This window comes from Geospiza fortis, unplaced genomic scaffold (assembly GCF_000277835.1).
Source record: "Geospiza fortis unplaced genomic scaffold, GeoFor_1.0 scaffold23, whole genome shotgun sequence".
In the NCBI taxonomy this organism is placed as follows: Eukaryota; Metazoa; Chordata; class Aves; order Passeriformes; family Thraupidae; genus Geospiza; species Geospiza fortis.
Window position 1 is genome coordinate 14,210,214 of NW_005054303.1, and position 12,953 is coordinate 14,223,166.

The 12,953-nt window shown below is 48.0% G+C and overlaps 1 protein-coding gene across 4 annotated transcripts in view; it reads left to right on the top strand.

The window, feature by feature from the left end:
- FERMT2 (fermitin family member 2) overlaps nucleotides 1-12,953 on the top strand; it is a 49,060-nt gene that overhangs the window by 28,409 nt on the left and 7,698 nt on the right. For 2 of the 4 annotated variants that reach the window (XM_031066295.1, XM_031066293.1), the window contains exons 3-10: nucleotides 1,665-1,799; nucleotides 5,368-5,400; nucleotides 5,835-6,060; nucleotides 6,185-6,287; nucleotides 6,730-6,837; nucleotides 8,408-8,542; nucleotides 10,095-10,144; nucleotides 12,326-12,450. In XM_031066295.1, the coding sequence (XP_030922155.1) occupies nucleotides 1,665-1,799; nucleotides 5,368-5,400; nucleotides 5,835-6,060; nucleotides 6,185-6,287; nucleotides 6,730-6,837; nucleotides 8,408-8,542; nucleotides 10,095-10,144; nucleotides 12,326-12,450 (915 nt within the window). The remainder of the gene's footprint in view (nucleotides 1-1,664; nucleotides 1,800-5,367; nucleotides 5,401-5,834; nucleotides 6,061-6,184; nucleotides 6,288-6,729; nucleotides 6,838-8,407; nucleotides 8,543-10,094; nucleotides 10,145-12,325; nucleotides 12,451-12,953) is intronic. The other 2 variants (XM_014311859.2, XM_005417970.3) reach the window with 1 other exon arrangement.

A 12,953-nucleotide genomic window follows, 5' to 3' on the forward strand; every position in this document is an offset into this window, starting at 1 on the left:
CCACCCCTGAAAATCACCTGGATGGGGGAAGTTCCCAGTGTGGCATTTCCCAGCCTGTTTGCAGGAAGGGACAATGCTGGTGAGGGTGGGCACTGTGGGGCTGTGTCCTGCTCAGGTCACGTGCTGGGCACCAAATTCCAGTGTTCATTATAATCCTGGGAGTGCTCAGGGAGCTCCCAGTGCTGTGACTTCTCCTGCCTGGGATCATGGCTGATTGATTGTGTCCTTCAGCATTCCTTGGGTGGGAAAGCCCAGCCTGGCTGCAGCCAGCTGCTGGCTCCTGATTTTTCCTGCAGCAGGGATGGGACCAGGGCTGCTTTCCATAGGGCATTCCAAAGGGAAAGCTCTGAGCATGTTGGGGTGATAGGTGCAAAAACCAGAGCAGGAAACAGCACAGGAGCTTCAGCATGGACAGGCAGCTGCAGAGGAGACTCCAGAGCTCCTTCCAGGCTCAGGCATGTGCAGAATCCCCATCACAGAATCACAGGATGGTTTGGATTGGAAAGGACCTGAAATCCCATCTCATCCCACCCCTGCCATGGCAGGGACACCTTCCACCATCTCACATTGCTCCAAACCCCATCCAACCTGGCCTTGGGCACTTCCAGGGATCCCAGGCAGGAAAATGGGAGAGGTTTGCTGTGAAAAGGAAACACTTTGGCCAAAATCTCTTTAAAAAGTGGGTAAATTACAGGCTTTAAAGTTTCCAGTGTGATGTGTAAATAAATGGCTTAACTCTTGGATTGCTCCTATGGAAGTGAGAGGGTTTGGCCTGTTACCTACATGGCTAAGTAGGGATTTCTGTGCTGATTTCTATTGTTTCTATTTCTATTTCTTTTTTTCTATTTCTATAATTTCGATTTCCATTTCTTTACATTATTTCTATATTACTGTGTATTATTATAATATTATATATTATTTCTAATTTTGTATTATTAGTGTGGGGGGTTATTATTTTTTCTTATTTATATTTAATGTATGAAGGTGTTACTAGGCTCTGTCACAGTGCTCACATTCACATTTGATTGACTGTGCCTGGGAAATTCCACATTTTATCCAAATGTTATGTTACCTTTCCAGCCAAGGACACTACTTGTTTCCAACGGGCTTGCAGGGAAAATGTTCTCAACTTGATTTTTAACCATTACGGAGCAGGAAATTCATCCAGGGGAGATATTGAGCACTGCTGGATTGTTGTTCCTGATGGAAGGATTCTCTTCTCCTCTTCTCTTCTCTTCTCTTCTCTTCTCTTCTCTTCTCTTCTCTTCTCTTCTCTTCTCTTCTCTTCTCTTCTCTTCTCTTCTCTTCTCTTCTCTTCTCTTCTCTTCTCTTCTCTTCTCTTCTCTTCTCTTCTCTTCTCTTCTCTTCTCTTCTCTTCTCTTCTCTTCTCTTCTCTTCTCTTCTCTTCTCTTCTCTCTTCTCTTCTCTTCTCTTCTCTCTTCTCTTCTCTTCTCTTCTCTTCTCTTCTCTTCTCTTCTCTTTTTTTCTCTTTTTTCTCTTTTTCTTTTTTTTCCCTCTTTTTTCCTCTTTTTTCTCCCCTTTTCTCTTTTTTTCTCCTCTTTTCTCTTTTTTTCTCCCTTTTTTCTCTTTTTTCTCCCCTTTTCTCCCTTTTCCTCCCTTTTTCTCATCCTGCCATTATAAAAGTTGTCCATTTTCCCCTCCAGACATCAGGCATCCAGAAGAGCTCTCCCTTTTGAGGAAACCCAGAGATCCATCAAAGAAAAAAAAGAAGAAATTGGACGATCAATGTGAAGATGACACCTTCGAGCTGGAGGGGCCTCTGATCACGCCAGGGTCGGGTGAGCTGGCAGAAAAAATGGGAGCAGGGGGAAAAACTGGCACAGCAACATGGGGCTGATTGAATTTCTGAGGGTCTGTGCAAGAAACAGACCCCAGCTCCATGGCACAGGTCCTGGCGGGCTGCAGCACTCGCTGGCACAAATGCATGTCTGGGGCTGGAGCTGTCACGCATTTCTGGGAGCAGAGCAACCCCCAGGCTTCACAGAACACTCCAGAGCCCAAGTGTGGCCACTTGAGCACTCAGATGGTGTTGCTGAGAGCTTTTCTTAGCCTGTTAAGAAAGGAGTTAAATGGAAAATCGTTGCTAATGTCTACATTCCTGGCGTGGTTTAGGCTGTGCCACCGTTCTGCTCTGTATTTACAGCCCAACCAGGGCAGGGTTTTATTAATTGCTTTAGTGTTGCCTTACATGAACGGTGTAGCTGTGGATTGTGATGCTAAATAAATCCTTTTATTGCTGGGGGCTGGTTGGCCAGTGTGGATTCCAGATCCAGAGCAGGATTGGGAAGGGAATTTCTGCTGGAGTAACATCCCTGATGAAGTAACATCCCTGATGGAGTTGCCACAGGCAGCAAATGAATGCAGGTGTTTGCAAGCAGAGGGGGTTTTTCAGCTTTTTTCCATGGCTGCTGGAAGTCTGGTGTCTGAAGGCAAATGGCAGCAGTTTAAACCATAATTTTGGCCAAGTGGGAGCACTTCATCCCAAATGGATTTGTGGAGAAAGCCACAGTGGTGAGCAGGAGAGACATGTCTGGCTGCCAAAGCTCTCGGGTTTAAATCCAGCAATCCAAGGGCAGCAGGGCAGCTTTAGTTAAAAAAACTACCTTGGAATTGTAAAGTTGTGTTAATTGGTGTTAAATCAGCTGCAGAGAAGGTCATGGAGTGTGGTTAATGCCAGTGGTGGCACAGGGCTTGCAGAAAGGAAGGTTTTGGCTGTGCAGGCTGATGTGCATCACGGGTCTGGAACAAGGAAAAATAATCCTCCTTCTGCTCTGATCCCACTCTTTCTCCTCTCTTAAAATTAAAAATACCTCTGGCCTTGTCCTCTTCCACTCCTGGCTCAGAGAATTTGGGCAAGGCTCCAGTCAATTTTCATTTCCATTTGGCATTTTCATCTTGAAAGTCCATTCTAAGCCTTTCCAACAGGCAGTGTTCACAGAGAGCATCTCTGTTAGATTAATAGGAAAGACTTGGCCTTCTTTGGGGGAAATGTATGCAAAAGCTGGGCTTTATTTTAATTATTTATGCCTCTTCCAGTGAGTCACTTGGCTGGTTTTGCTCTCCTTGTGAATGAAATCACTCACAGCAGGTTGAATTCTTGCCTGTTCAGGTGCCATTCGATAAAAGTCGTGGGTTTCACCTGAATAAATCATTTCTGGTGTTGTTCCAACATCAGTTTGTGTGCTGAAAGCTTCTGGAAAACTAATTAATAATTCAGGAGGTGCTGATTTCAATGTCTTGGGAGTGTTTTGTCACTGAGTACCCCAAACCTGGCAGTGAAACCATTTAAATCCCAGTGGGCAGGGTTGTCAATACACCCACAGGATGTGTTGCCCAACACTTTCCATTAGAAGACCTGTAGTCACTTGTTTATATAAATTAGCCAAATTTGTAACTATTTCTGCTGGAACTTTCCATGACACTGCCTGCCTGGGGCAAATTTTTTAAGGGAAGCTTCTTTTGAGATGTTTCAGGTGTTTGGAGAAAGAGATGAGGAGAAAAGTGCAGGGGAAGCTTTGCCCTGATGGAGCAGATACTCAGTCAGGAGTGTGGGGGATATTCATGGAAAAACTTGCCCAAAATTTGGGGCAAAAAGTGGGATTTTCTTTTGTTGTTCCAGTTGATGCTCAGCCTTGTGTGCTTGAGCCATGCAAAGGCTGAAGCAGTGAGGGTGGAAGGGGAGGGAGGAAGAGATCCTTTGGGAAGTGATTTATGGGGGTTTATGGCTGGTTTCTGTTGGAGTTCTCTGCTCCAGTGCTGTAACAATCCATGGGGAGAGCACCTTCCTGCTGCTTTGATAATCACAGAATCACAGGATAGCTCAAGGAAGGGATCCTCAGGATCCTGGAGTCTCAGCTCCCAAAGTCCAAGTACCTGGTCTAAAAACCTGGAAGTCATCCCTGGCCTTTTCCTTGCCAATGAAGGTGGATTTTTCCATCCCTTGACATCCCTGCTGCTTTTTTTCTCCTGCCTGTTTTGCTGGATCTGTCTTGGTGACAGCTACCCATGGTGCTTGCAGGTCCCCAGATGATTCATCCAGACTGGGATGCCAGCAAAACAAGCAGGAGTGTTAAAAGCATCCTCCTTTGGTGGTTTTCACTTACATTTTCCACCCTGCCAGGCAGTTTAGAATCAGGTTTGTAATTATTTGGAGTTTCCTAGCCATGATACTGGCTGTCAGTGACATTGATGCTGCTGATTCCCACTGTTCTTCCTGCTCCTTGAGATGCCCATGGTGAAAATTGAGGGTTCAGAAAGGTTTTTCCATTGGTTTGGTCTCGGACTTTTCCAGTCCAGCTCTGTTTTCTGTCATTCCTTGGCCATGAGGGTGTGGAGATGGTTTGGAGCAAGGAGCTGGAGCCAAGGTGGTGGCTCAGGGCAGCAGCAGGAGGTGGCACAAAAAGTTTTGTTTGTGGCACCTCAACTCTGTCACCATCTTCAACACCCTCAGTAGAGCTCTGGGAGGGAGAGCTTGGGTGCACTGAATTTCAGGCTCATGATTTAGGAAGGGCACAGCCCTTTCCCAAAAATCCAGTGTGGTGTTGGACCTTCTGGTTCTGGTGGGCAGATTTGGGCCCAGCAGGTGATGCTGGGTGAGCTCCTGGCCTGATGTGTGCACGCAGGGGAATTCCTCCCATTAGGAGATGGTGGTTGATCCTCTTTTATTCTGAAAATCTGGATTTTATATAAAAATTCAGTGTCCCTGTGAGGTGAAGAGGGGCTGTTTCATTGGATGGTTTGGGATGGAAGTGACTTAAAAAGGAACTTAAGGCACTTCTCATTCCACCCCCTGCCAAGGTCAGGGACAACTTCCAGAGACCAGGTTGTCCAAGCCCCATCCAAGCTCTCCTGGAACACTTCCAGGGATGGGGCAGCCACAACATCTCTGTTAAGCTCTCAGCTATTTTAAGCTATGAGATACCAAGCTGGATTTGGTTTTTTTCTCTTCAAATTAATAATTTTAAAATGTTTGGGTGGTTTTATGTCTTGCTTTGAGTCGGTACGAGCTGTGAAGCTTCAAAAGGCCTAGGAGTAACATTTGCTTTGGGATCAGTCTGGCACCACATTGCACCACTCAGCACATTAATCCTGAACTTGTGTGGCCACCTCAGCAAGCTTTTCCATCCGGGAATGCCACATTTCCATGCCCAGCTGTCCTGGGGAAGTCACTTCAGTTGCTTTGCTGCCACCAGCGCTGCTGCAAACGCTCCATTAGGGTGGTGCAACCTCACCTGTGCTGTTCTGCCCTCTTCCAAAAATGCTCATTTTTGGCTTCTGTCCTTCTCCTGCTCTCCGGGTGACTTTCTCTCTCCTTCTCACTTCCCTCCTTTCTTTCCCTCTCTATAGGCACCGATATTCTTTACATCGGCCCCGTCAAAGGTGAGCTCCACCTCAATAGGACTTTTGCCCTCTGCCTCTGGTCTCTTTGGCTGCACCCTTAGTTTATTTTCCTGCTCCTCTAAAACTTTTGACTTCCAAAATCTTTAAGCAACAGGTAATACCGGTAAGTCGGGGGCCACTCACGTCCCAGATGCCACAGAAACACAGGGGGCAGGAGCTTCCCGGTGTGGGAGACCTGAGTCTTTTCCCATCCTTTGGGCTGGAAGTTTTCCATCTGTTTTGCTCTTGGAGGAGAGCCAAGAGAGAGGAGAGGGACAGGGAGAGCAAGCAGTGCAGCGTTTTCCCGTTGAGAAAAGATGAGAAGGGAAAGTTTTCCATCCGCCGGCTCCGGGTTTGCGCGGAGCCGGCGTGGCCGGGAGCAGGCAGGGCTTGGCCCAAGGCTAATTCCCGGCTTTTATTCCCCTCACTGGTAGGAAATATCTATTCAAGCCCAGGACTCTATAGCAAAACGATGACGCCGACCTACGACGCCCACGACGGCAGCCCCCTGTCCCCCACGTCCGCCTGGTTCGGCGACAGCGCCCTGTCCGAGGGCAACCCGGGAATCCTGGCCGTGAGCCAGCCCGTCACCTCCCCGGAGTCCTTAGCCAAAATGTACAAGCCCCAGACGCTGCTCGATAAGGCCAAAATCAACCAAGGGTGAGTGCAGGAGATGAGGATTTGGGGAGGTTTTTTGGATGATTTTTTAATGGTGTTCTCAAGAGTGTTGTGGTGACTGCGCCGGAGGGTTCCGTATGCGTTATCCCGTCTTGGCAATCCACAGGTGGCTGGACTCGTCCCGATCCCTCATGGAGCAGGAGGTGAAGGAAAACGAGGCTTTGCTACTCCGGTTCAAGTACTACAGCTTTTTTGACCTGAATCCAAAGGTACAGAGCTCCTTGTTCCGCTCCCATTTTGAAATTTCCATCCTTTGGAGCAAAGGGTGCCTGATCTCTAACGTGCTGTTGTGTTAGTAAATCTCCCAAACACTGCGGAAGTTTGAATATTGGTTGTGCAGGCATCAAACCCAGGATTTGTGCTCCATTATACCAGGGTTTTTAGGTGTTGCTAGAGGTGCTTCAAGAGTTCTTAAAGCCTTCTAAAGAGTTCTTAAAGTTCTTCTTGTCAGTGGCAGAGGATTTTCAGTCTCAGATCATTGTGTTGAGATGAGAGATCACAGAATCCCAGAATAGTTTGGGTTTCAGTGGGTCTTAAAGACCATCTCATTCCAACCCCCTGCCATGGGCAGGGACAGCTTCCAGTGGATGGGGTGGTTTGTGTCGAGCTGGGCTCCTGGTTTTCCGAGCATTCCGCGTTTGTGTGCCGCAGTACGACGCGATCAGGATCAACCAGCTGTACGAGCAGTCCAAGTGGGCAATCCTGCTGGAGGAGATCGAGTGCACGGAGGAGGAGATGATGATGTTTGCAGCACTGCAGGTGAGACACAGCCCCAGACGCCCCTGGGTTGGGTTAGGCTTGGTTTTGTTCTCAGACTTCTCTGCTCATTAATCTGATAAACGAAATTTTGGAATCCCAAAGTGGTTTGGGTTGGAAGGGACCACGAAGCTCTTCCAGTGATGGGCCAGCCACAGCTTCTCTGAGCAACCTGTGCCAGGGTCCTACCACCCTCACAGCCAAGAATTCCTGCCCAACACCCCATCTAAACCATCCCTTCTTCAGTTTAAAATCATGTTTTAAGCCTCACCTTGTCTCTGATGGGAGCTTGGCTTTCTCATGCTGGTAGAAGTTGGGTCATTTCCCATCTCCAGATCCTCACTTGAGTTTATGAGATAATTTAAATACTTGCCACTGATTATCCCTCATGAAAAAGAACTTGACCTGCTTTTAGCAAACATGTTTATATCTATCTTAACTTCTAGTTTTGTCCTTCATAACCCATCCCATACGAACACGGGGTTACTGAACTGTGCCTTTCTGGCTCTCTGCCCCCAAACCAGCTGGGGATAATCTGTGGCTTTCCCAGAACTATTTATTTATCTGGTTTATGAAATGCTCTGTGTGATTTGGCATAAATGCTCCACCTGCTATTGACTTCATGAGAGGGATGGCAGGCCTTTGTTCCGTGTGGTCTGGCGCACCTTGGAGCTGTAGGATGCAGAAATATCCCCCTCAGGAGCAGGGCTGCCTGCTCCAAGGGCCCCTCCCAGGAAAAAGAGAGAGAAAAGCAGAAATATAATGGCTCAGTTTACGTCCAAGTGCTCCAGAGTGGGTTGGGCACGGTTCTTCCTGTGAGATTTTATGGATGTTTTGGTTTTCTGGGGTGAAAACAGAAGCAAAGACGTAGAATCCTACCATGGTTTGGGTTGGAATGGGCTTTAAAGGTCATCTTGTTCCACCCCCTGCCTTGGGCAGGGACACTTCCACTATCCCAGGTTGTTCCAGCCCCGTCCAACTTGGCCTTGGACACTTGCAGGGATGGAGGATCTTACAAATATCCATAAACACCTGGTGGGAGGCAGGAAAGGGGGTGGACAGAGGTGCCCAGGGGCAGGAGCAGAGGCCATGGACACAGCCTGGAACACGGGAGGGTCCCTCTGCACATCAGGAAGCATCTTCATACCAGGAGAGTGACTGAGCACTGGCACAGTTTGCCCAGAGAGGCTGTGGATTGTCCATCCTTGGAATTACTCCAAAGCTAGGTGGATTTGGTCCTGGACAACAGCTCCAGGTGGCCCTGCTGGAGCAGGGAGTGGCAGCAGGTGACCTCCAGAGGTCCCTTCCAACCTCAGGCTGATGGAACGGGCAGCTCTGCCCTGTGGGGTCCAGAGATCTTCAGGGATCAATGCCTGGAGGCTCCTTGGACTGGAACCATCCAGGATGGTCCCTCCTGAGCCAGCAAACCCCCCCAGTGTTTGCTGGCCTCTGCTCCTGGTGTCCCACTCCAGTTTCCACTCTGCTTCCCAAGCATGGTGGCTGTGTCACCATGATCCTCTGGGATCCTGGGGTCACAGGAGCACCCAGGTGTGAGCCTGGCCTTGCCTTGCAGTACCACATCAACAAGCTGTCCATCATGTCCTCGGAAAACCACCTGAACCACAGTGACAAGGACGTGGACGAGGTGGACGCCGCGCTCTCGGACCTGGAAATCACCTTGGAAGGTGGCAAGACGTCAACAATCCTGGTAAGGGAGTTTTTCCTGGCATCCAACCTCATTTATTCCCTTTTTTTCTTCTCATTCTGATGAGAAAGTTGCCCACACCCCAGAAATATTTTCTTTAAAACACAGGGATTTTAGATACCAAGGGATAGTTCTGGAATGAGGGAACCCTGGGCAGCATCTGGAAAAGTCTTGGAGGAGCCAGGACTTTACTGATCCCCCCCTGCACCAAGCCACCCTCCTGATGAAATAATGGAAAACTAAATGGAAATTAAGTTGGTTTTTTTTATCCTCACTACTGACTTTCCCAAATTACTGAGTTTTCCACGTTGAGGTTCCTCTTCCACTGTTTCTGATTCACATTTTACAGCACCTAAAGCAGCTGCTGGATTTTCAGAACTAATTTAGGCTTATGAAACCCTATTTTTATTAGACTGGATTTTAGCCTAGGTCTGTGTTTCAGAGCATTTGGGGCTTTTCTTCTTGATATGTCATTTTAACACTGGTTTTCCACCTTTAAAAATATAAAGCCTCAAAATTAAAGTGCATTAAAAGGACTTAGTCCTGTCAGCCTTGGCCCAGCACAGCTTTTCCAGGCATTTTGCACATTTAAACCGTCTCTTTCCAACCCTAAAATCTGAAATTTTCCACTTTTACACTTCATATAATTTTTTAAGTGTTTATGGCGGGTCTTTTTGAAGCTACATCCATCTTTAGATGCTTTATTGGCATTAACAACAGCAGAGCTTTGCAGTATGAACCAGAAATAACAACAAATTTTTATCACCAAGACATATTTTCTAATTCCTTTTGCAAAACCAGATTTGAAACACATCACTGAGGAACAGTCCCTGCCAGACAGGAGTGAAGAGGACAGTGATTCATCCAAAAAACCCCATCCCTTTCCGTAGGGCTTTGGAGCAGGAGCCATTTCCAGATGCATTCGAGTAATTGAATACGGATAATGGGCAATTACTGGATTGTTTGTTTAGATTCTGCATTTTTTTCCCCTGTGGTATCTGTAAACAGTTTCTCATTGCAGACTGAAAGTAAACTGTCTTGCTACTGGAAGCTCCTGGAGCAATCCTCCCTTTCCCTGCCCCTCGAATTTTTTTTTTTACTTCCCAGCTCCTGGGAATTGCAATTGCCACCCTGACGCAAAAAAAAGGGAATTTAAACTCAACATTTTCAAAATTTTGGGGGAGAAAAAAAAGAAATCTTTCTAGGCTTAGAAATCCCAGTTAGTTCTCTGCAGAGCTGCCTCTTCCCTTTTTGTTTGGAGCATCAGGAATAAGTGAAGGGAGGAGAAAATTCCCTGTGCAACGGTGACCCCGGGCTGGGAATTGGCTCCAGCAGCAGCAGGAACTCCTCAAAGGAAAATCAAACCTTGTCCTCTGCTTTCAAAACAGCAGAGCTGGGCCCTGCATTTTTCCACTGCTGGGGATGGTGGGCCTTTCTCAGGAGCAGTTTCACAGCCCCTAAGCCCTGATGGTGCTCCTGGTTCCCTCCCCTGCACCTCATCCCTTCCCTGCTGATCCCACTGCTCCCAGTGATTGGGATAATCTTTGATTTCCAGGGTGACATCACTTCCATCCCAGAGCTCGCTGACTACATTAAAGTCTTCAAGTAAGTGCTGATGGGAAGAGCTGCTTGTGGAACTGGTAATGCCTGTGAATAATTAATGGTCCTGCCTCTTAGTTTCCTTTTTTTTTTTTTTATCTCCCGGCCTTATGATATTCAAAATATTCAATATTTAAGTTAATTGGTTCTTAAATACAAAATTCAAGGTGTTTTCCTGCTCTGGTGCATCCCATAGCCAGCAGTGTGTGCTTGGATGTTTCTTTAATGCCCAAACCATCCTAAAATGAGGAGTGAAACCTAAAAACCTCCCTCAGAGACTCCTCCTGGTCTGCAGGAGGCTGGAGGAATTCTATCCAGCCAGGATTCCAGTCTCTCCATGCCAAAAGGAGCAGGTTAAGCTGACTCTGCCCCCTCTCCCAGCTTGCTCAGGATTTAGGGTTTTTTTTTTTTTAGCTTGCTTTGACTTGGTTGGTGGTTCATGGAAACCGGGAGCGGCAGCGTCTGCACTTGGAGGAACATTTTTGGCAGCCACCACCATCTTTTGCAATTTATTGCCTGCTGCAGTGAAAGTTCTGGAAGCGCTGATGGGATTTCACAGCAGAGCTGCAGGATAGTGCTGGTGGGGGGAAAAAGCTGCAGACAGTGAAGTAGCTCTGGAACAAACCTTTATTTTATGAATTGTTTGGTTCTGGAGCCAGAACCTGGCACTCTCTGCTCTGAAAACCCCTTCTCCCTCTCCAGAGGTGAATTAATGAGGTCTCTGCCTCTGTCTGGGCTTGTGGTCTGCCTTCATTGGGATGAAGTTCCAAAGCTGTTGCCCAGCCCCTCAGTGGGTGTTTTTTCCCTCCCTTGAACAAACAAACAAACAAAAAACTTGTTCTTCCCCTTGATCTGCTGATTTGCCGATCAAATTAGGCACCACTCCGGGAGCTAATTGCCTGCAAATTGGAGCACCAGGGGATGGAGCAGCCAGAAGCTGCTGGTTCCTCACTCAGTGCAAGCTCTAAACCCTGGGGTTGGGGTTTGAGGCTGTCAGATTGAACACAGAATTCTGTTTGCTCCTAAAAATGGGGCTCAGGTGGTGTTTTAGTGCCAGAAATCCAGGGTGAATGGTGCAATGTTTGGAGCTGTCCCAGCTCTGGATGTGCCTCTTGTCACACTTCAGCTGGGGAGGAGAACTGGGGGAGCAGTGCATGTCCCTTGTATTCCATATACATAACTCCATATATTTATTTGTAAATGTGTCCCAGCATGTGCCTGGTGTGGCTGTAGAGATTTGGAATGGTTCTCTCTCCCCTGCCAGCCAGGTCACTGCCCTTGCCTGCTAAAATCACAGAATTCCAGAGTGTTTGGGGTTGGGATAGACTTTAAAGATCATCCTGTTCCAACCCCCTGCCATGGCAGGGACACCTTCCACTGTCCCAGGTTGCTCCAGTCCCTGTCCAGCCTGGCCTTGGGCACTTGCAGGGATCCAGGGGCAGCCACAGCTGCTCTGGGCACCCTGTGCCAGGGCCTGCCCACCCTCAGAGAGAAGGATTTCTTCTTAATATCCCATCTAAAATACTCTCAGCAGCTGTTTCTGAGATAAAAACACGACAAATGCATGAGAGGCTGCAGATCCAGCCTTAGAATAAAGTTTAGAAATCAGGGAAGGTTAAAATATTCTGATACTTGGGGCTCTGTAAAGGCTCTGGGCTTGTGTTGGGATGAGTTCAGGGTGCTTCACATTGCAGGGCCACCAGTTCTCCTGCAGAGTCGATCAAAATCCGTGCTTTGTGTAGAAAAGAAGGGAACCATTTGTGCTGTGGAGTGTTTAAAAAGAAAACAAGGAGTGCACTCGAGCGTGTGCGTGACTGACACGTCCTTGGAAGTGCTGCTTCCCCCCAGAGCCTGAGCGGAGTGCTTCCAGTTTCATGTGGTGTCTGGAGAGGCAGATTTTGCAGTGCTTCATGGACTCCTCTGTTTTTGTAGCACAGTCCTCCAGCTCCCTCCACCTTGCCCCAAATTATCTCCCTGGGATTGAAGAGTCCAAAGTTGGAACTGGAGCTCAGCTCCTGGAGCCAGCAGTGCAGGAATGGCTGAGCCCCCAGGCAGGAGTGGGAATAACCCAGGCTGCTGAGAGCAGCTTGCCAGGGCTGAAATTCTGAGGAAACACTGAGGTTTCCTGGGGAGCAGCTTGTTTCAGGAGCTCAGACCAAGTGAGATGTCCCTCCACGTGTCCTGCAGGCCCAAGAAGCTGACGTTGAAAGGCTACAAGCCCTACTGGTGCACCTTCAAAGATACCTCCATCTCCTGCTACAAAAGCAAAGAGGAATCCAACGGGACTCCTGCTCACCAGATGAACCTGAGAGGTAAGAGAAGTGCAAGGGTTGGGCTAAGAGAAGCTGCTTTTTATTCCAGGAATAGGCTGCTCCTCCTGCATCTTGTTTTCCCACTGCTTTATTACCTCGGAATTCCATCCCGGGGTTGGGTAAAGGTGTGTAAAGGAATGAGGTGGCTGGGTTTGATACCATGGCACAGACTTGGAGTTCTGAGTGTGATTATGTGTGATCCCACAGGGAAGCACCACCCAGCCCCCCAATACCTTGGGAAGAGAGCTTGGAGAACCACGGAATGGTTTGGGTTGGAGAGAACCTTCCAAACCTTGTTCCAGCCTTCCACCTGCCCTTCTCCTTTTTGTCAGCTCTCCAAAGGACTGCACTGACTCCCACAGCAGAAACTGGAAAGAACAGACCATTTCCTTCCTCTGCTGCCTTTATTTCTCCTCCTCTCCCTGCTGCTGGTTGGGAGCAGCCTCTCTCCAGGGCTGAAATTCCTGTGGTGGCTGCCTGTCCTTATGTCAAGTGAAACATTC